Source organism: Sminthopsis crassicaudata, chromosome 1 (assembly GCF_048593235.1).
Source record: "Sminthopsis crassicaudata isolate SCR6 chromosome 1, ASM4859323v1, whole genome shotgun sequence".
In the NCBI taxonomy this organism is placed as follows: domain Eukaryota; kingdom Metazoa; phylum Chordata; class Mammalia; order Dasyuromorphia; family Dasyuridae; genus Sminthopsis; species Sminthopsis crassicaudata.
This window is the reverse complement of record NC_133617.1, coordinates 245,924,903-245,948,624: the sequence shown is the minus strand read 5'-3', so window position 1 is coordinate 245,948,624 and position 23,722 is coordinate 245,924,903. Positions and strand designations below refer to the sequence as shown.

General features: G+C 31.4%; 1 protein-coding gene across 2 annotated transcripts in view; it reads left to right on the top strand.

Moving 5' to 3' along the window:
- LOC141548321 (desmocollin-2-like) overlaps positions 1-23,157 on the top strand; it is a 35,401-nt gene extending 12,244 nt beyond the window's left edge. Inside the window, exons 5-17 of one of the 2 annotated variants that reach the window (XM_074277109.1) lie at positions 2,679-2,834; positions 3,682-3,826; positions 5,385-5,551; positions 9,003-9,137; positions 9,900-10,085; positions 12,084-12,343; positions 12,484-12,626; positions 13,882-14,109; positions 16,076-16,312; positions 16,881-17,005; positions 20,811-21,089; positions 21,713-21,758; positions 21,842-23,157. In XM_074277109.1, coding sequence (XP_074133210.1) covers positions 2,679-2,834; positions 3,682-3,826; positions 5,385-5,551; positions 9,003-9,137; positions 9,900-10,085; positions 12,084-12,343; positions 12,484-12,626; positions 13,882-14,109; positions 16,076-16,312; positions 16,881-17,005; positions 20,811-21,089; positions 21,713-21,748 — 2,097 coding nt within the window. In that variant the 3' untranslated portion in view covers positions 21,749-21,758; positions 21,842-23,157. The remainder of the gene's footprint in view (positions 1-2,678; positions 2,835-3,681; positions 3,827-5,384; positions 5,552-9,002; positions 9,138-9,899; positions 10,086-12,083; positions 12,344-12,483; positions 12,627-13,881; positions 14,110-16,075; positions 16,313-16,880; positions 17,006-20,810; positions 21,090-21,712; positions 21,759-21,841) is intronic. The other variant, XM_074277100.1, reaches the window with a different exon arrangement.
- The last annotated feature ends 565 nt before the right edge of the window (positions 23,158-23,722 follow it).

Below are 23,722 nucleotides of genomic sequence, written 5' to 3'. Positions count from 1 at the left end.
GGTTCATTCTTTATAATATGTGGCATGTGCTTATGAACCTATGTATTTATGTACCCATGACATATATATTTTTGGATTTTCTTTTTGGCAAAACTTTTGCCACCTTTCATGAAGTGGTAATTGCTTGGTACCTGAAACTTCATAGTATAAGAGTAATTCCCAGAAATCCACAAAGAAGTCTCAGAGAATGTGCAATGTCAAGAATAATAAAATGCCAAATTTAAAGTTATATACTTTGTCTACTAGAGAAAGGGAGTGCTGTTATTGACTGGTAGTAAATATAAAAACTGAAATCCTGTATCTTAACAGAAAAAAGAGTAGAAAACAAATTTTAAAAGAACAGAACACAGTAGAGGACAAAAGTGGAGTAGAAATTAAGGAAGGGTAACCTGAGATCCTAGTATAAGAGAATGAGATGGAGAAATAGGATGAATGGGAAGGGAATGAAGATGTGTGTAAAGAGAGATATAAAAATTATGCAAAGTTTAAGCAAAAGCTCATGCAAAATCCTACTTGGTTTATTAAACTGAAATCATTATGACATCTAAGTAGTGATGTGGTAAGGTATAATGTTTTCATTTGTGGGCTTGTCTACTAGAATACTAGCAAGCTAAGACATGATATACTATGTTTACATATATATAATATATATTTATGCATACATGTATAACTATATTCACATGAAATAAATTCACATAGTTTATGTATCTATATTATGCATTCATGCACACATTTATATATATATATATATATATATATATATATATATGCAAGCTTAGTAGGGATGTTACTAAATTAATATGACTATTGTGATATTATTAAATTAGTGCATATTACTAAAGTAGAGTACAGTTTTGATATGGTAATTCTCCGATCAAAAAGTGTTGCTAGCTTTGAATAAATGCCAGTTGTAAAAGCAAAAGATTTTTTAAATTAAATGAGTTTAGGTTTGAATATATGTACTTTTTGAAAGGCAAATATAGATTGTCACAGTTAGACATGATGTTGGAAGGGAGTAGTAGAGATTTTTTTTAATATTTTAATAGTTTTTATTTATCGGATATACATGGGTAATTTTACAACATTGAGAAATGCCAAACCTTTTGTTCTAATTTTCCCCTCCTTCCAACCACCCCCTCTCCCCCGGTGGCAGGTTAATATATGTATACATGTCCAAACAGTTGTTTTGCTAGTACATATATTTCTTGAAAGAAAAGACTTTCATTTTTGTTTTTATGTCATAATACTCAACCTAGTTCTTTGCATTTGGTGAGCATTTTGAAAATAAATGTTCTTGTGTTTTAAAATGTGATCCCACATAATCTGTGGAACCTAAATAGTCAGAAAGGATTTGCAGCTCTTTTATAGAACTTTTTGTTCAGGGGATACTCTATGTTTAGAACCATTTTATAGTGTTGCCGAAACTAGTCTATTTTGACGATACCTGCCCTTGATGGTGCCAATAAATTAAATGCCTCCAGGTTCAAAAAGATTAAAGACAGATTGACTGCCATTACATGTCTTAATGCTATGTATGGGTTCCCTTTAATGAAGGGAAAATGTAATCATCTTAGAGGGTTCTAAGGTCCTACATATTTACCTAAATGGAAAAAGGTTTTCCTTCCCTATCCCCTGATTTTTTTTCTACAATATTTTAGGTATTGAATGAAAGATCGTCTTAGCAGCATACAATTACTTGAAGAGGCACTCATTGTTTGAAAGCTGCAGAATTCTTTTCTCTCACCCCTCTTTCAGTAAACAAAGTTAATTTCTGGAAATGTTTGAAGTATTTTATTGCAATAAAATTGTTAGATCATATTAGCAATCTTTGGATTAATGACATTGAGAATATGAAATATTACAAAAGAGATTTCATGATATGTCATCATCCTGCTGCCACATAAGACTTTTTATCTTGTTCTAATGTGAACAATACAAATTTTGATATTACCTATACTTAGAATTCTGACAAGTCATAAACATTTATTAAACAACTGTTATGTTCCAAGTCCTGAATTAGATGCTAGAGATAAAAAATAAAAAAAAAAAAGAATGTCTCAACCTTCAGGGAGTTTCCATTTTGTGAGGGGAAATAAGTTGTACACATATATAGATATAAATACAACACATACATAGAGACAAATATTGGTATATAATATACAATATAATATATATTTACTTGTTTTCCCATTTATAATATTTTCTTGTGGATACAACTGGCTCATATTAGTAGTCTTTCATCTGATATCATGTTTTCACAGAATCATTAATGGAAGGAAAGTAGATAATACATCATAGAATTTTTCCATTTAGAATTTTCAAAATAAAAAAAAATTACTAGATGTTAACTACAGATATCAGAAATCTTAATTTTATCAACATCCTAGGCAAACTGAAGTGTTACTCTACAATTCATTTTTTCATATTTGGTAACCTGGTCATCTTTCAGTTTTGTCATTTAAAGAATCTATTAATATTCAATATTACCTTTCTGCTCTCACTGTATTATATTCATAATATCTTAGAAATTATTATAGGTACTTTTTATTATGTTCCTTTTTTCACGAAGTATAATGTGAATTATTACATTATAATTATAATATATGTTACAAGATATATATTGATCAAAAGTATGCTTAGTAATTTTTCATTGTATTTTGACTTTCATTTTTTTATAGGTCCAGTCTGACTCAGCACAGAATTATACAGTCTATTATTCAATAAGAGGTCCTGGAGTCGATCAAGAACCTTTAAATTTGTTTTACATTGAGCGAGATTCAGGAAAAGTATTTGTTACTCGCCCTGTAGATCGTGAAGAATGCTCATCTTATGGGGTACATTTCAAAATTATTAATTTCATGTATAATTTAAATATTTCTATTTTACTGATCAAGTCATGTCTTCTTTTTCCTTTGGCTTGATATAAAGAAAAAGTTTCCATCTTTTAAGTCATCCAAAAGTATAATGGGCTACCTTGTGATGTAATGATCTATGTCATTGGAGGACTTCAAACAAAGGGTGGATTAACCACTTTTGGGATCTTTTAGCTTTATCTCCCTCTTCTTTCAATGTTTATAAAATATAGTTGTGATTTGAATTAACCCTCGCCCCCAATCCAGCTGCTTATCCAAATTATTCTGAGAGATCCAGTTATGCTTTTGTTAATGGCCATTTGGAAGATAACTTTAAAATACTCAAACATGTTCTAATTTATTTAATGTTTTTCAGAATCACTAATTTTTTTCAACTATTTTTTAATTTGATTTTTACCATTGCATCATCTCTTAATTTTCAGATTTTTTTAAATTTAAAAATAAACTCTTATTTTATATTCAAATTTCTTGAATATATTTCTTTTCTCTTTTCTTTTTTCTCTTAACCAAAACAAAGCATGCAATACAATTTGTTTTCCCAACTTTACAGATTATAGCCATTTTTATGCTTAATGATATAGTTTCATAATTTCTGTCATATATATTATAAATGCTAAATAAATGTGTGGTGAACATAAAAGTCTATTTCACCATTCTAAAAACAAATATATTTAAATGAAGTAGTTCTCTTAGTCTGTGATAGTTATAATTTCTAAAACTAGAATCATTAGACTTTGTTAATATTTTACTTTAATGATCTAAAGATATGGTTTAATTTTCCTTTTTTTTTTTTTCTTTCCTTAAATAGTTAATTGCCTATGCATCAACTCCAGATGGTTATTCTGTAGACCTTCCATTATTTCTTGAGATCAAAATTGAGGATGAAAATGACAACTACCCAATTTTCACTGAAAATCCTTATCAATTTGAAATTCTTGAAAACTCTGCAGCTGGTAAGTGCATCTTTTAACAACAGATTACATGAAAATGGAATAATTTTCAATGACCTATATTATGGTAAATATAAGGAAATACAATTAGGAGAAAATATATATCTTGTAAAATGGTGATTCTGAGATATGAGACCCAAGAAAGGGCGCTTTGATTAATCAAATGTCTAACTAATGAGTTGTGGTAAGATCAGTGAACAAATATTGGGCATTTGCCAGACATTTTGAAAGGAAGTTCTTGGGGCAAAGGCATTCCAGTAAAGGAAAATAATATGACAAGATCATAAAGATATGAATGGATATAGAATTGTTATATTAAAATTTAATTATTTAATTTTAATTAATTAATTTAATACTTTCATTTCACAGTGAAAGATTTCAAGGAAAATAAGGTTGGAGAAGGAAGGTAGAGTCAGGTTTTAGGAGGCTTTGAAAAGTCAACCAGAAAGATTTCGTAGAGCACCAGCCCTGAAGTCAGGAGGACCTGAGTTAAAATCTGGCCTGAGACACTTAACACTTCCCACCTGTGTGACCCTGGGCAAGTCACTTAACCCCAATTGCCTCAGAAAAAAAAAAAAAAAGAAAGAAAAACAAAAGAAAGGTTTGGGAAATCCAATGAGTAGTAGAAAGCCATGATTAAGTTTTTTGAGAGAATGGGAGAAAAACTTACTATGTGCCAGGCACTAGGCTAAATGTTTTGCATATATTATCATTTGATTTTCACAGTAATTCCGTGACTTGTTAAGTAATTTGCTAAAAGTCACTCAGCTAGTAAGCAGCTAAACTCAGATTTGAACTCCATCCTATCCAACTCCAGGTCCTTCATTCTACTAATGTGCTACTTAGCTGACAAAGTTTTTTGAGCAGAAAAATGGCAAGTAGAAAATTCTGTTTAAAGAAGATATGTCTGACAGTAGTCTTTCCTTATGAATTAGAAGTAGAGGGCAACAAATTAATTGTAGGTTTAGCCAATGTCTTTTTTGTATGACCCATAAGCTGAGAATGGTTTTTCTATTTTTAATGACCTCCTGGATCAAAGGGGAAAAAAAGAAAGAAAGGATAACAGATAGAAGATTATTTCAGCAATTATCAATGAGAATAGTAGAATTTGGAGTAAAAATTGGCAGTGAGGAAACTGAGGCTTTTAGAAATTGCATAGCTCACATAATGTGAAACAGGTAATGTGTCAAGGATGGTATTCACAACACTGGTCTATAACAACTATTAACATTTTTAAAACAATAGCTAGCATTTATACAACTCATTGTAAAGCAAAATACTTCACAAATATTTTCCTCTTATCTTTACAACAATCCTGAGAGATAGGTGCTCTCATTATCTACATTTTACATATGAGGGAACTGAAGCAGACAAAGTTTGACTTATGTAAGGACACATAGGTAGTGTCAGAAGCTAAATTTGAATTCAGGTTTTCCTGTCTTCAGAGACAGTAGTCAGTTTACTATGCCATCTAGCTGTCTCTGAGGTTCAGTATTCTTTCCATTGTGCCATGGAAACATGTAAAATATATGTGTATTAAAGATGTCTTTTCAATTTGTAGGTACAACAGTGGGTCAGGTCTGTGCTACAGATGCTGATGAACCTGACACAATGCATACCCGTCTGAAGTATACCATTATAGAGCAGCAACCACCATCACCTACATTATTTTCTATACACCCAGTCACAGGTGTAATCACCACAACATCATCTCGGATTGACAGAGAGGTAACTTAAATGTTATAAGACTAAGTACTTAAAGATAGATATTCAAGAACAACTTGTTTGGTTTTAAATATGGAGTATTTCAGTAATTCAAAGTTTTAGTTGCACTAAAATTTTAAAAAATTATTAGCAGAATTTATAAATTCACATAGTGAATCCATTTTATGATGCTAAGAACATTGTTTTAAGTTTAGATTTTTTTGGATCATTTATTTTAAAATATATATATAATGACAAATTCAAGAAATATCATTTTGCTGAAAGTCAAGGAAAACTGACTAAAATATAAGAATACAAAGAGAGATTAGCTTCATTTGATTCACAGGTTTTATATTTTATAGATTATTTGTATTCTTTATGAAAAATAGATATATTTCAAAAAAGTAATTGTGAGGCAAATCTCACTTTATTACTAATATGCATTTTAAAATCATAGATGTCTTTACATTGAAAAGATTCTTCTAATTGGGTTAGAAAAATTTTAAACTAGAAAAGCAGTTATGATAAGTCATAGATTTAGAACCAGAAGGAAGCTTAGAAATCTTTGAGTTCAATGTTTCAATTTATAGATGAAGAAAATGAGGAACTGAAAGGTTAAATGATTTGCCCAGGGTAACACAGCTCATTTGTGAAGTAGGATTTGAATCTAGGTCATCCTGTCAAGCCCAATACTCCATCTACTATACAATACTGTCTGTCATCCAGCAGTTGGCATGTTGAATATGATACAAATAAACAAACTTTGCACTCATTTCCTACCCTTTAACTCTCATTTTTTTTTCCGTCTATTACACTCTGTCTTCCTTTAATCCCTGGCATTCTTCAATGCTTGAATATCTGTTAAGATAGTATTAGAGGGGCAGCTAGGTGGCACAGTGAATAGAGTACCAGGCCTGAAGTCAGAAGGACCTGAATTCAAATGTGATCTCAGATACTTAACACCTCCTAGCTGTGTGACCCTGGGCAAGTCACTTAACTCCAATTGCCTCAGCAAAAATAAATAAATAACTAAATAAATAAATAAATAAAATAAAAATAATATTAGAGCACTCACAATTTATATTCCTTTTTTTGTCTTAATTTTTGCACTTTCCAGTAAATCTAGTTTACTTTAGTCTGTTTAGCCAATGCAAATGCCTATAAGTAACATATCCCATTCTGTAAATACTGTAGATTTGAGGCTTCAGATTCTAGAAAAATAAATAGCTCATATCTTTTTCAAATATGTGTTTAGGTGGGGTGATGAGGGAAAGAGTTTCTATATAGGAGTTGCATGAGTTTAATAAGGATAGCGATCAGGAAGAAAATGCTAAGGCAATTCTAGTTGATCTTTATAGAAGATTTGGAATTACAAGATTAAATTGAATAAAGGAAAGGAGAGATTGTAGGGGGGAAAGGCATTTTAGGCAGAAAATTATTGGGGAGTCTGTTTTCCCAAACATGTTCTAATCTTATGAAAGTGGTAATCTTGTAAATAACATAATCCAAATTTTAAAACCCAGATTTTACAAATAAAAAAGCAGATTTAAGAAGGATGGATGTCTTTATGGTATAACATAGGTCTAATTAGGACAAAGGTCTCTTGATTTCTTTTTCTATATAATTTTCCCCAAACCAAATTACTTTTTACAAAATTGCTTTTAACTAGATAAAACAGATAATTCATAGCAGAGTAGAAGAGACAGAATATAAATGGCCATTTTTTGTATTGAAGTAGTTTGGAGATCTGAGACCTGTTTCATTGTATAATGAAGAGTCTTAGTAGGACAGGGTTTTTATTATGATCTTGAAAAAAGCATTGACTCAGAAAGTCAGTTTTTTAATTTGTAAAATGCGAAGTCAAATTCAACAAACATCTATTAAGTAATATGTAAGACACTGAAGAATCAAAGATGAATTAAGAGACATGCCCTATTTTAAGGCATTTACAATTTAATAGATAGCAGAAGATGCATGCAAATAAATTTTATATAACAGAATGTATTTAGTGTGGAGGAAAGAAACAGACAAAATGCTATGAAAAATATGAGGAAGGAAAGATCACTTTCATTTGGTAGGAGAGGGTAGGGAAGAGGTAGTACCTGAGTTTTGCCATAAATGATGAGAGAAATTTCAAATAGAATGGCTTGAGGAAGAGACATGAAGGATGATATAAGTAAAAGCATGGAAACTGAAAAGGACAGAATGAGAAGGTGAAAAAGTGAATAGCTCTTTTTACCTGGAGATACTATTCAGAAAGTTTGCACACTAAATATCCTTATCTAGGAATGGGAAAATGTAAGTCTAACTGATATAACTCAGTTGTACAGTTCTGGGCTTGATCTAAACATGGCTTTCATCATTGCTTGTTCCCAGTGCTTTTCACAGTACCTGATATATAGTAGGTACTTAATAGATATTTATTGACTGACTCCTCCAGTTCAGAGATATGTAAAGGCACTGGCATAGTATGAACTCTATGACACTGAATAAATACTAGGGTCTACCACTTGCTAAAGTGAAAATGCAAAGGGAGAAAAATCATGGGTACCACAACTACATTGTTCTATATTCATTCTCTCTGCTATACTTGTTCCTTCCACACTCTTCCCTATAACCATATTTTGCTCTAATTTCTCTAAGATATTACATCTCTTTCCCATTATCTAGCTGCTCTATTTATCCTGGCCAAGTATTAGCACAGTTAGCTACCACTAGTTTTACCTATTTTTGGCCATTCTGGTATTATGGAAGCATATTAATTACTTGTGATTTCCGTAACCATTCTTCCTGCATTTCTGAGAAGATAGATTCAGGGTGTAGGATATGTTGAATGAGAAGTGCAAGAGTTAATATTTTATTCAGTAAGCAAAACAAGTCACCACCAATTTTTTTTTTTTTTTTTTTGCTTAAGGGAGACACTGGATTACAGCAGGGGCATTAGGAAATTATTTGTCTAACAGAATCGTGAATAATTTGGAATGGACAGAGTTTAGATTTATAGAAAATCAATTAGAATATTATTATGCTATAATGAAAAAAGGAATAAAGTTATAACATGGTTTCAAAAGAAGTGGAAAGAAGGGGAGTGATCCAAGAAATGTCTCCGAGGTAGAAACAAAAGAAATTGAATTTGATTTAAGGGGAAGATAAAGATACCAAATTGAATGGGAGCCTTACAGGTGACTAATGGTGGGTAATAGTGAGTATAGTGGCACCATAATTAGAAATAGAGAAATTACATAGAAAAAATTTCAAAGGCATAAAATTCCTGCTTCATTTACATCATAGATTTGTTAGGAGAAGCAAATGAGACAGAGTTAGAACCTTTTAGGAAAACTAAAAAGCATTATAGAAATTCAAGTTTGAATTATAATGGTAATAATGATAATTAACTATGTATTGGGAAAAATGGATGTTTAATGTGTATAGGCTGATTCTTTTACCCTAATAATGAACATTTACTTTTTTTCAGGTTGTGGATGAATACAAATTGACACTAAAAGTACAAGATATGGATGGTCAATATTTTGGCAAGTCTACTAAGTCAACTTGCATCATTTCAGTTGGAGATGTGAATGACAACTTGCCAATTTTTACAAGGAGCTCTGTAAGGGCATATCTTTGTCAAATGTAACCTCACAAGCAAACATTTAATGCCAATGTTAAATGCTCCTATGTCTCAACTCTAGTCATACTGTCTAATGTAATACAAGATTTAATACTTAGGAAAATATTCACAAATTTAGGTAGTACTTAATAAGAGTTATGTTGCCTTTTATTATTACCAGTGGAGTGATTTCTTCACCATAATTTAACACAATTTCATTTTCAAACAGGGCTAGTCCTAGGCAAATTTTTCTTTTATGTTGTCTTTATGTATTTTTCCTACTTCTTTTATTGCCCTTCCTATCTGTATTATTTTTAGTTCAGTTATGTTTACCATGAAGCAAAAATCTGGGGAAAAATTACTCTTAATCACTTAATTACTCTTAATACTTAATGTTAAGTAATATAGGTAGACAATCTAGGAAGAGAGACAGTTTTTGGTAAAATGTTAACTTTACCCCTTGAAACCACATATCACCATGCCCCCTATCCATACTAATGCATAAGACTAGCCTAGCAAAGCTTTTTGCCTGTAACTCAGGGATAATCACAATTTGAATTCATATTTTATGTGACATAGATAAACACATACCCACAGACAACTACCTCCTTACATGTATACACACACACATATGCGCACACACACACACATTGACATTGATTTAGGAAATAGGAAAATGAAAATAACTTTCACTTATTTTATGTGGTTAATGTCTTTCTGCAGCAATATTGAATAATAATAATGTGTTTTTTTTTTCCTCAGTATGTTACAGAAGTAGAGGAAAATAAAAGCAACGTGGAAATACTTCGATTAGCTGTAGAAGATAAAGATTTGATTAACACTCCAAATTGGAGAGCTAATTACACCATTTTAAGGGGTAATGAAAATGGGAATTTCCACATTGTGACAGATCCCAAAACTAATGAAGGAATTCTCTGTGTTGTTAAGGTAAGAAGGTTTTAAAAAATTAAGAATTCAATTTGAGAAATAAAAAAAAAGCAAAAACAAAAAATTGTGTCAACTAAAGATTCATTTTGATAACTATAGAAGTAAAATGTTCATATAAGGAATTAAATTGTGTTTGACTCATAGAATTTCAGTCCTAGAATGAAATGCTACAAATATGAAACTCAACCTTTCAAGAAGTATATAGTTTTCTTGTCTAGAACTCTGAAAAAGGTTCATTAAGCCATTACTTGAATATTTCAAAAATGAGTTCAGTACTTCATAAACCAGATTATTCCATTTTTGAATGCTTTTGATTTTTTGAAAGTTTAAAAAACCAGTTATGACAAATACAACTCCTTATAATTTGACTTATTAGTCCTTATTGTAATCTCTAAAACTATATGATTGATCCTTCTTCCACATGATAGCCTTTCATAATTGAAAAAAAAACTATCATGTCTCCCTCAACTTTTTTCTTTAGTCTAAAATTCCTCAGTTTTTATCATAATTTTTTAAAGTGACATGGTTTAGAGTCCTCTTGTCACACTGGCTATCCTTACTAGGATTTCTTCTAGCTAGTCTGTCAGTATCCTGCTTAAACTATTACATCCAGAAGGAAACACAATATATCAGATGTGCTTTGATTACAATGGGGGATTTTTTGGCCTGAGTTGGGGAATGAGATCTGATTTCTTGATTTGTTTTATGTGAAGAGGGAGATAATTTCTCACCACATTACAAGTTCTAATATACAAAAAAGCTTTCCTAAAACATAAGTATTAAGTAGCTTTTCAAAATGAAATGGAACATAGTTCTTTCCATGATTCAGGATGATTTGTGCTAGATAAGAAGGCAGATTTTCCCAGTAAAGAATAGGGTAGCTCCCATAACCTAATGAAAATTGACTTGGGCTGATATCCACATTATAAGGAAAGTTCCCTGTCACTTCTTTATCTCAGAAATGATTCCATGAGCCTGTTATTCATAAACTATGAGAGCTTGGGGTTGAAAGGTTGTGGTTTGCTTTTTATAGGATCATATTAGGATATACATTTTGTGGATGAGAATCTTTGATTCTCAACCTCAGTGAAGAGAATATCTGATACTTGTCTTTTTTCCTAGGACATGTATTCTTGTGGAGTCTAGGGATATATTGAGTAAAAAAAAAACCAAAAAACAAAAAAAAACCATTGAATTTGAAGTCAAGGGTCTTAGGCTTAAGTGTCAGCTTTGCTACTTATTCCTACACTTACGGTTTAGGACAAGGCACAATCTTTTGGGGACCTTAGTTTTCTTATCTGTAAATTACACAGTTTGGACTAGGTAATTTCTTAAAGTTCTTTCCAACTCTATATCTATGATAAAGTCATGTAGATTTGTTTCCTGAAAACTAATTATGGTCAGAAACTATGGGTTGTTACCACTAGCTGAGCATGAGAGTCAAGATACTAAATTAAACTTTCAATCATATGTATTGTTTATTTTTTTTAACATTGGTAAATTTTATTTCAGAAAGAAAAAACAAATTATCCAAATCAAAATAAAAAGAACAAATTAATGGCCAATTAACAGAAAATCAAGCATATTTTTTAATTAAAGCTTTTTATTTACAAAACATATGTATGAGTAATTTTTCAACACTGACCCTTGCAAAACCTTCTGTTCCAAATTTTTCTCTACTTCCCTTCACCCTCTCCCCTAGATGTCAGGTAGTCCAATACATTCAACCATATTTGGCATGTTTAATGGAGAGGTGAAGTTAAAAATATTTGGTTGAAATAGGAGAGGGGAAAAAAAGGAAGAGAGAATATTCCTTATTCTTTGATTATTAGTCCTTTTTATTCCCTTGATGTGAAAAAGGAAACTTGGAAGAATATAACGGTATTTATGTAGTTCAAAAATCACTTCATCATATAAGCTCTTTATAAAATCAACATTGACAAATAGCAACTGAACTTGCATAGAATTTACTCTGATTTAATGCTTTTGATTTTGCAGGGATTGAATTATGAGGAAACACGCCAGGTAGTCCTGCAAATTGGTGTAACAAATCAGGCTTCATTTTTTGGGTCTGGTGGTTCAAAGACAACAGGCATGAGCACAACTACAGTTACTGTTAACGTTAAAGACCAAGATGAAGGGCCTGAATGTAGGCCTCAAATGCAGACTGTTCATGTGAAAGAAAGTGCAGTACCTGGAACACAGGTCAATGGTTATAAAGCCTATGATCCAGAAACTAGAAGCAATAGTGACATCAGGTACTAATAAGTACATATTGAAACAATTATACATTTATTATATTTCTTAAATTGAAGAATTGCTAAATTTCCATGTCATGATTACTCTTTGTAATGTTTTTGACATTTTGGAAGACCTGAATTTAATTTCTTATTAACAGGTATCAAGTATTAAATGATCCAAAAGGATTGTTCACAATTGATGAAACATCAGGTTCGCTCAAAGTTCTTAGAAGTTTAGATAGAGAGTCAAATACCTTCAGACATGGCTCATATAATATTACAGTACGAGCAGCAGACAGAGGTAAGAATACTAATTTTTTTTTCCTAAAAAAAAAAAAGTCTAGGAAAGAGAACAACAGAAATTGGAACATATTATAAATACTTGTCTCTTCAGTGTCCAGGATAAAAGAGATTCTTATAACATGTTAATGATTTATATGTGCTTCTGATTTAATGTTTATTATTAATAATTCTTGTAGTATATTCTGAAAGAAATACAGTGTCTTAAAAGTCTTGCTATTTGAGGTTATTGAAACATCAAGCTTTTGATTCCTGCATTAGTGACCGTCTTCAATAAGAAAATAAGTTACAAAAAGACTTGGATGTTTGGTCAGTATGGAGGGTGGGGAATGGGGTAGTCAAGCTTCTTGTCATTGCTAGTCTACTAATAATAAGCTGAAACAATATGGAAACAATCTTAGATCATAAAATGGGAACTGAAAGTGATACCAGAGATCATATATTTAGAGCTAGGAGGAAACTAAAAGAATTTAACAAATTTAACAGAGGAAGAAACTGCAGATTGAAGTGACTTGTTTAAATTTTCTTCTACCTCTCTTCCTAAAACATGACTTTGGTCAGGTTACTTTTTAATTTGGTAAAATTCAGATGGCTTATCTGGGCATTAAGCTCTTTTTTCAAGCTTTTTTCAATTATTCAACTGACTAATCAAATTACATTGCTTGTTTTCGTTTACCTTAAACTTGAATAGAAATGAGGCCATTATTCTATAACCCTGTGGGCTGTGTGTCTGTAATGCTATCCATTTTATTGTATTTTTAATTATTCTATTAGATGTTTTCCAGTTATATTTTTATTTGGCTTGAGCTGCACTTGGGCGGTCTAGTCCATTTGTGGCTTGTGGACTACGTGTTTAACTAATCTCTAGCCTCAGCTACCCATCCTTCCAGATTTAGTTCAAATGCTATCTAGTCTATAAACTCTTGTTTCCACCCAAGACTTCTCCAAATTCCTATGGAAGTTATTGACCATACCATTTATTTGATAATGAATCATTTCTGTCTTATAATGTCTGTTGAGGGGAAAAATTGTGTCTTGTGCTTTATACTTCCCACCTGCAAATGATACTGTGTATTGCACATAAAAAATGTTTAAATAGCTTGATTGGATTTTATCCAACAGAAAATTATCAAGTACTAAAAGGTATATTCCATTTTAGTTAGATGAGACAGTATAGGAATATTATTATAAACCTAAAGTACTTAATGCCAGCTGCTACAAAAATTATTATTATTACTCTTATTCCTGTGTTTTAGACGGCAGAACATGTACTGGTGTCTTGAGAATTATTGTTGATGATGTAAATGATAATGGTCCAGTCATACTCCAAAAATCAATAACAATCTGCAAAACACAAATGGGCTCAGCAGAAATTGTTGCTATAGATCCTGATGAACCTATCAATGGTCCACCTTTTGAATTCACCTTGCCAGGTAGTTCTTCACGGGTTAATGATGGAATGTGGAGACTGAGCAAAATTAATGGTATGTATCCATAAATTCTTTTAAAAGGACTTTATTTCATGGAAAACAATCAAAATAACATTTATGTAATGCTTTAACGTTTCCAAAGCTCTTTACAAGTATTATCTCATTTTAGTCTGAAAAAAAAGTCCCTGGTAGTGTAAATATCTCAGTTTTACAGATGAGAAAGCTGAGGCCAATATGTTAAATAGCACAGCTTTTAAGCTGTTTGAAGCTGGATTTGAAGTTGTCTTCCTAAATCCAAGTCCAACTCACTTCACCACTTAGCTGCACCTAAATCTTGTTATCATTGTCCATTTTGGTTCTTGTTTTCAGTGCAAGAACAAGATAATCATAACATTTATACTGTGGATTAGGCAACAGTTTCACTTGCTGTTGTATAAGGTACCATCCTTCTTTGCCTGGTTCAAGAATCCTTGAGGATTTCATTCACTTCCTTTGAATCATCCTGGTCCAAACAAAATAAACCCAGGTGTAACTCAGTCATTTTTTTATTCTATCATTTCCTGTTATTTCTATAATAAAATACAACCTACCCATCTTTTCAAATACTTCATTTACTGACTCTATCTCTCCAATTTACTTCAGATTATTCCCTTTCATTTGTTCTCCATTCTAGCTAAATTGATCTGCTTTTCTCTCTTTCCAGACTGTCCTGTATGTTTAGAATGGTCTTTCCCCCATCCCATCCTTTTCTTGGAGTCTTTATCAGATGTTAAGCCTCAATCTAGATGGCTACATTCTAGGTGAAACTTTTTTTTTGTTGTTCCCTCAGTTGTTAATGCCTTCTTAACCCTTAGATTATCTTGTATTTATTTAGAAATGTTTTTGATGTATTCACCCAGTAGCAGCTATTGAAGGTCAAGGCTATTTTTATCTTTGTATCATCCCCACTCCTTTTTTATGGTATGGTATATCACTTTATTGTTTTAGGGATACTTTTAGAGAGAAAACTCCCTCTAATCATGTAATTGTTCTGTAACTAAAGTCTTACTGAGCACTGAGATGTTAAATTACACAGCAGGCAGACTTGGACTGGCTTTTTGGACTCTGAAGCTGGCTCTTTACTGAACTGTCATTGATATAATCAGTGCTTAATAATTGTTTGTTGAATGAATCAGAGAATTTAAATATTTTATGACTGAATGCCCTGGTAATGTATATACAGTAACCTTATTTTTTTCTTTTATCAAGACTAGCTAAGTGATGTAGTGGATGGTACATTAGGTCTGCAGTCAGGTAGATCTGAGTGCAAATTTTGCCTCACATATTTACTAGCTAGGTAAATCTGAGCAAATCATTTAATATGTTTGCTTTGCAGGGTTGTAAATATCTAGTGAGTTTATACATATAGTGCTTTGCAAACTTTAAAACACTGTATAAGTGCTATTACTATTATTATTATTGACTATGATAATGATAACAAGTAGATTAGTGCAGCATCTGAAATTCCTAACATATGTTTAGCTTCTAAAAGAATTTTGGATTATAATGAAGAAGAAAAAACTTGGGAGGTATTATGGCTATTTTTAAACATTTTAGAGATGAATTTTTAGATTTATTCTTTTTGATAACAGAATGAAGAGCATAGGATGGAAGTTACAGAAAAGAAGTATAGTTTTGACATAAGAAAAAGAGTTATCAATACCTTTAGAGATTGCTGTCTCTGAAGATAGTTGTTCCTTGAAGGTTCTCAGACAAATGCTTGCCATCACTTGTTAGATATGTTGCAGACAGAATTGTTTTTTCAAGCATAAATTGTACTTGTAGGATCATGAGGTTCCTTCAAACTTTGAAATTCTGTGATTCTGTCCTTAATCCTTTTATTTTCTTTAGGTATCTTAACATTTATTTTGACTTCCTATTATTTGGGTTATAATTAGTGCGGTTGATAAAACGTCTTGAGAGAGGTACAGATGTTTACCTGCATGCTTTATAAAAAATACTGCACTTTATTTTCTTTCAGATACTGCTACACGCATAACCTTCCGCAATGATCCAGGATTTGGGACATATAATGTACCTATTGAAGTTAGAGATAGATTTGGCCTGTCTAAAACCAATGTATTGAAGGTTAATTTATGTGATTGTATTGTTCCAAGTGAATGTGCAAGTCGTGGGTTTGAAAAACAAGGTTTAAGTGATGTAAGACTTGGAAAATGGGCCATCCTTGCCATGATACTGGGTGCAGCATTACTGTCTTGTAAGTGTTTTGATTTACTCTAAATATGTAAAATATCCCCAAAATAATTGTCATTCTGAAAATTAGCATTATTTTGAGTAGTATGTACAGTGCAGCAGTTATATATAATCCTGTAGCCAACCAGTTATTGAGTATATAATTAAAAGAATGAACAATACATATTCTGGCTTTAGTCTGAGAAAAGGGTCATTTGTCATTCAGGGAAAAATAATCTTATGATTTGAATTTGTTTATATAAGCAATTCTTTGAGAAATTTTCAAGATCTTTTTCCTGAAAGAATGCTTTTATTTATGGGCAAAAAAATTCCCCCCCAAAATTAATCTGAATACTATGAGAAAAATTCTGGGTTTTAAAAATTAAGCTAATTTGAATCAGGTAAAACTGTTCTATTAGAGAAGGTATGCTTTAGCACATTGTTTTCTGTGTATCCTATTGCATAAGCAAATAAGAGTAGACTCAGGTTACCTAAGTAGTCAAATAGAAATTAATTCCATACATAGTTATACATGCAATTCCATACATAATATTTTAATATAAATTTCTCAATTGGTTCTTTTCTCCTCATAGGTATTTTATTTACATTAGTTTGTGGAGCTGCTGGTTCTTCCCCTGTAAAAAAATCTTTCCCTGATGATTTGGCTCAGCAGAATCTTATTGTTTCAAACACCGAAGCCCCTGGAGATGACAGAGTGGTAAGTGACATATATTTTTTGTTTTGTTTTGTTTTTTATTTTTTTACTTAATAGTTTTTATTTACCAGATATATGCATGGGTAATTTTATAACATTGACAATTGCTAAACCTTTTGTTCTAATTTTCCCCCTCCGTCCCCCGCCCCAGATGGCAGGTTGACCAATACATATTAAATATATTAAAGTATAAACTAAATACAATATATATATATATATATATATGTATATATATATATATATGCATGTCCAAAAAGTTTTTTTGCTGTACAAAAAGAATCGGACTTTGAAATAGTGAACAATTAGCCTGTGAAGGAAATAAAAAATGCAGGTGGACAAAATTAGAGGGATTGGGAATTCTATGTAGTGGTTCATAGTCATTTCCCAGAGCTCTTTCACTGGGTGTAGCTGGTTCAGTTTGTTACTGCTCTATTGGAACTGATTTGGTTCATCTCATTGCTGAAGATGGCCACATCTATCAGAATTATTCATCACATAGTATTGTTGTTGAAGTATACAACGATCTCCTGGTCCTGCTCATTTTACTCAGCATCAGTTCATGTAAGCAAGTGACATATATTTTAAGAACAAATGTTTAGTTACAAAAGGCTTATTGATTCACCTCTTTATTCCTTGATCCCATACTTCTCTTAATAGTGTCTAAGATGGAATTGCATCTTAATTAATTTACAGAGCTTTCAATCCATTTTTTTAAAAGAAAAAAATTTACATTGGTGTAACCCCAGAAATTGTTTGTACTTTTGAATTTGATTCATTCTACCAAGGGTGCAATTTTACATCTATCTCTATTAATAATTTTGCCCAAAATTGCTAGTCTGTCAAAACTTTTTGAATCCTGATTCTGTTATCTATTATATTATTTCTCTCAGCTTTGTTCTTTTATTCATTATTGATAAAAATCTTGAATAGCACAAGCCTCAGGACAGATATAGGAATATCCCAGAACTCTTTCCAGTTTTCATCAACCATTAATGACTTCTCTTTCATTCCCCCATACACCTTTTTTTTTTTTTTTTTTCTCTCTGAGGCTGGGGTTAAGTGACTTGCCCAGGGTCATATAGCTAGAAAGTGTTAAGTATCTGAGACCAGATTTGAACTGGGGTCCTTCTGAATTCAGGACTGGTGCTCTATCCACTGTGCCACCTAGCTGCCCCCCATACAACTAGTTTCAAAACTAGTTTCAAATCTATCTAATTGTGCTTTCCTCCAGTTTGCATCTTTCCATTTTTGTTCATAAAAATAACATTAGAAGTTTATCAAAGGCTTTTCTGAACTAAGTAAGCTATCATAGCATTCCCCTTGCCTATCAATCTAATAGTTTTGACAGAAAACCAAAGGAAATAAGAGTAGTTTAGCATGATATAGGTTTTTTTTTTGAATCTCAAAATAATCTAAGTATATTATATATTCACTAATTGTATCTAATTATATTTCCCATAATTTTGCCTAGAATTGAAATCACAAGCTACTTCCATTTTTTGAAAATCATACCATTTTTTTCTATTCTAGATCAGATGACCTGAACACATGGTTAGGAATATATACTCTTCTCTATCTCCTTAGTCATCTTGATTATCTTCTCCTTTAGCCATTTTTATTGTCTTTATTCCATCCAAAATTTGGTAGAAAGAGAGATGCAAAATGATAATTGAACAAGTCTACTCGTCTACCTACTCAATTTTCATTGCCCATCCTCCTGAAGCATGTTATCTTTGGCAGCAGCTAGTTACTGGGGTGGTATTTATTTCAGAGTAAGTTGTCTATGAGTATTCAAGTCATTGACTAGCAAAGGTAATGCCATGTTGGAAAAAGAGATAAATATAAGAAAATAATTAATATAATTATAGCAGCTCCAACATGACCTGTTTAATTTAGCTCTAGACTTGGGGAAATGGTAAATCATGAAAGTAAGAGTGATTATATTATATTTTTTAGCATTTCACAAATCCAAAATAATCACTTCCATGAAAAGGAAGGAAATAGTCACTTTAGACAGCAAATAGCTGATTTCTTTACTAAACAGAAAGAAAAAGGACTGTTAGGGGCAATACTGATAAAGAATATAAGCTCATTTGCAAAACATTGTGGAGGAAGAGGATAATGGACAAAATCACTTTGTAAAGAAATACAAATTTGAAGGGAGGAAAATAACTACAAAGAACTCAGTGTGAGGTCCAACAATGATTTTTCAGAGCATTTGTAGTTGATACTAACAGAGGAGAACAAATGGTTACAGAGTAAAATAGATCTACTATCTTATTTTGGTTTCTATGTGATTTTAACAATAATAACAACTGGCTTTTATATAGCAATTAAAAATTTACAAAATACTTGTTAGGTACTTTAGATATTATTATAATTTTGTAGATAAGAAAACTGAGTAGCTTTAGCATGCACTTAGACACTCAGCTAACAAGAGCCATAAGCTAATTTCATATCCAAATTTATTTACTCCAAGTCTAATGCTCTATTATGCTCTCCTACCATTCAATTATTAACTATGTTTTGATGAGTGGGGAAAAAATGCCTGAACATCTTAAGTTTTGGTCATCCAATTATCTAAAATTGTTATTAGTACTTTAATATAGAACTATGATGTCATCAATGAGGTATTCTAGGTGTGGAAATTCCTCTCACTGATACAGATTAATATCTGGTCTGTGTTAATCTTAAAAGTTGCCTGTAGCAGCACTGAGAGGTTAGATGACTTGTCTGAATCACACAATTGGTATATGTCAGAGGCAAGACTTGATCCAAATATATAAAGTAGGGACTGTCTTGCTTTTCTATTTATAGAAAACTGTATATTGCTTATACAGTTCTTTTCATACAATTAGTACTTAGTTCATGCTTTTAAAATTCATTTTCATACATTCATTCTTTATTGACTCCTTGGCCAGTACTTAGTCCATCACAAACACTAGTTGATTTTGAACTTTCTCAGTTGCCAGACTATGTATCTTTACATTTAGGGTTTTACAGAATCCTTGCTCCTATTTGTGTTTGTGTTTTTATTTTTAAGTTGACAATAAGAAGAATAAATCAAATTCAACAAGTAATTGTTCTATGTAAGAACTCCCCAGTAGGCATTGCAAAATAATTAAAATAATGAAAATATTTTCATTAATTAAAAATAATGAAACTGGTCTTGTCCTCCAAAGGTTCACAGGGGAAAGAGTTGCAGAAAACTTTGTAATAGAAGGGAAAATGAAATAGGTTATATAAGAAATCTTAAAACAAATCTTTACAAGGCATTTATGAGAAATAGTGAGGAATGCTTCTATATGTCCTGCAACATTGTGTGATAAGATTTCAGGTTTAACAAGAGAAATTTGTGCAAAGATATTTTAATTAACTTTGAGGGGTGAGAACTGGGAATATCAAGGGAGACTAGAGAATTTACTCTAAAGGTTTTAAGAAAAGGAATATCTTTCCAGTGAATATTGGTTTTAATTCCCCCAAACAGGGAAACTTGCAAGAAAGCATCTATTTTTAAATGACTTTCAGACTTGGGGCATCATGAATCAAGACAGAATGGCATCTATTCTTGACCAAACCAACTCTTGTATCAAGTAAAAACTTAACAAATGTGAACTGAATCAAACTATATGTCTTGTTTTAGTGATCTTATTTTTTTTTCAGGCAGTAATTCTAGAAATGAAATTATTTTTGGAAATTTAAGCATATTCAAACTAGAAAAAATTAACATTAAATAGTGAGTTTTTTTTCTTTATGTTCTTGTTTACTTTCTTCTTAACCTTCAACCCAAACTTTTATTTTCCTTCAGTATTGTACAAATGGATTGACCACACAGAATGTGAGCGCTGGTTGTACACTGGTATCAGGAGTAAAAAATGGGCAAGAAAGCTTTGAAATGATGAAAGGAGGGCATCAGACTTTGGAATCCTGTCGAGGAGGAGGAGGAGGAGGAGGACACCATACCCTGGATTCCTGTAGGGGAGGGCACCACACCCTGGATTCTTGTAGGGGTGGGCAAGTTGAGATGGACAACTGTAGATACACTTATTCTGAATGGCAGAATTTTACTCAACCCCGTCTTGGTGAAGTAAGTCTTCCCTAATTTTTAAAAGATAATATAAAGTATATCTAAATTATGATTCTTTAAAACTTATAAATAATTAACAGTTGTTTTATGATCTAATAATAGAAAATTAGCCTATATCTTCCTTAAAATAATTAGCTTTATTCACAGGAATGTTACATTTTCTCACTTGACTTTTGGGTTTGGTTGGAGAAAAAAAACCAGATATATTAATTTCTTTATTCCATTTATGTTTTTAACAGCTATTTGTACTTTTTTTTTTTGGTAAATTATCTCCGTTTGTAGACTTTGAGGAACCAAAGTTTGAAATCAAGCATGATAAATATAGTACTTACCCTGTTTAGTAACTTAACTTTATTAAAATATCTGAGCACATATCCTGCCTCAAGATGAATTAATTATTATTTCTCTTTGTTATGATTTCTCAAAGAAATGTAGAAGAGATAATGTAAAGTTCTTTGAAAACCTTAAAATGTTATACAAGTCTTAGTTACTATTGAACAAGAAATTTTTATATGTGCATGTATGTATAATATCTCTTTTCTAATATTTAGAAGCATGCTAAAAACTGATTTTATAGTATAATTATGATATATAGACCAATCACGTGCATTTTTTGTATGTAGGAATCCATTAGAGGACACACTCTGATTAAAAATTAAACAATGAAAGGTAAATCAAAGAAATAATTTTATGTTAATAAGTTTAGGTGTCTTAAAAAAATAATAATGTGTTGTTCATTTTTTCCTCTGCAGAAGGTACAATTGTGCAATCAGAATGAAGATCAGACCCATGCTCAAGACTATGTCCTTACATATAACTATGAAGGAAGAGGCTCTGCGGCTGGTTCTGTAGGGTGTTGCAGTGAGCACCATGAAGAAGAAGGACTTGAATTTTTAGACCATTTGGAACCCAAATTTAGGACACTAGCAGAAGCATGTATGAAGAGATAGATAACTGTCTTTCTAACAATTTAGTACTGGGACTTGGAGTGGAGTTGTGGTTTTGTGTTTTTGTTATTTGGAGAATTCAAAGCTGGGATATTTTAAAACTTGAATGCAACATATTATAGGTTTTTATTCTTTATTTGAGAAAAGCTGTTTTGCCAAAATGCAGGTCCACATCTTATATTAAGCATGAAAATTTACCTATGCTCATTCTTAAAACAAAAAATTACTTGTCTTCCATTGAGGAGATGGAGAGATAATAAAATGAATGAACTTGACATTCTTTACTAGTGAATAGTAAAGGCACTTGGCTATTTGTAGAATTGCCTTAGAGGTATTATAAATATAATTATATTTTGTTAGTTCATGGATAAACATTCTGAATTAGTAAGTCTGTAGTAAGTGCCATTTTTTTTTAAAAGCACTACAGTTTTACTATTATCAAGCACTTAAACTTAAAAAGTTTAGTAAAGGTATTTTTAGAGACTCTACTTTTGACCATTATTTTAGTCTCTTAGTTTATCAGACCTTTTCAGCATTGGTAATTGTGAGGATGCTTAAAAACAGTTTTTTTTCATTATTTTAAATAGTCTTCTATAGTCTTAATAACAGTTTATTTAGTAAACCTATTGTGAGCAGTGCAAAGATAAGCTTCAGTTGAAAGACTTCATTTAAATCATCACTCATTATGATTTAATGGAGTCCAGGTTTCTGATGATTTACTGTATAAAAAAAAATTGGCACTGAATCTACATTTCATCTTTTGACTCCATGGAAATGTAGATTTCAAATTATTTTCAGAAGTATTTGCATATCTTTGAAAGTTTGTTTTTCTAGTGTTTTTCTTATATATAATCTTCATATCATAAATGTTATATTCTTTATTTAAAATATTTAGCCTAAAATAGCTATAATATGGGCTAGAAAACTCAAAACCTCTAAAAAATCTTCCCCTGATACTGATTCCCTTTGCTCTATGAACTGCCTTTGTTTTATGTAAAGATGTGTCTTCTTGATTTTATGAAAATATGTGTTATTATAATTGTATCAAATGTGTTTGGTGACTGTTTTACTATGTCTTTTAGTCTTTAATTTTGTCATTAAAACTATAGAAATAAAATGTACTCCACGCTTTCGGTAGAACCAACTTTTTTTTTTTTTTTTTTTTTTTTTTAACGGGGAGAAAAAAATTATGTGTGGATATATAGAGTTTAAAATTCAATTCAGCAATTTATTATTACTTACCTTATGGAAAACATTGAACTAAGTAATGAAGATGAAAAATGAAATTCACAATAAGAGTAATTACATGTATTTAGATTCTTAGAATGTGACAGCAACAGAAGAAAATTTGATACTGGAAAGAGGACTTTCAATTATGTTTATTGAAGGTAAAGGTTCACCTGAACTGAACCTTGAAGAATTTCAATAGAGGGAAATAAGTATGGAGTAATTTCAAGGATGGATATGTCTTGTGCAAATGCATGGAGAGTAGGGAAGACAGATCAAGATCAGAGAACAGCCTGTTTGTTGTGAACATGGTGGGTGTGGAGGAAAAGAAATGGGATATAATATTGGAAAGATAGATGGAAGTCAGTGTGGGTGGTCTTAAGTGGAAAACAAAGGAAACTATTTTAATATAGAGGCAATGAGTAGTCACTGTAGGTTTTTTTTTTTTTTTAATAGGTG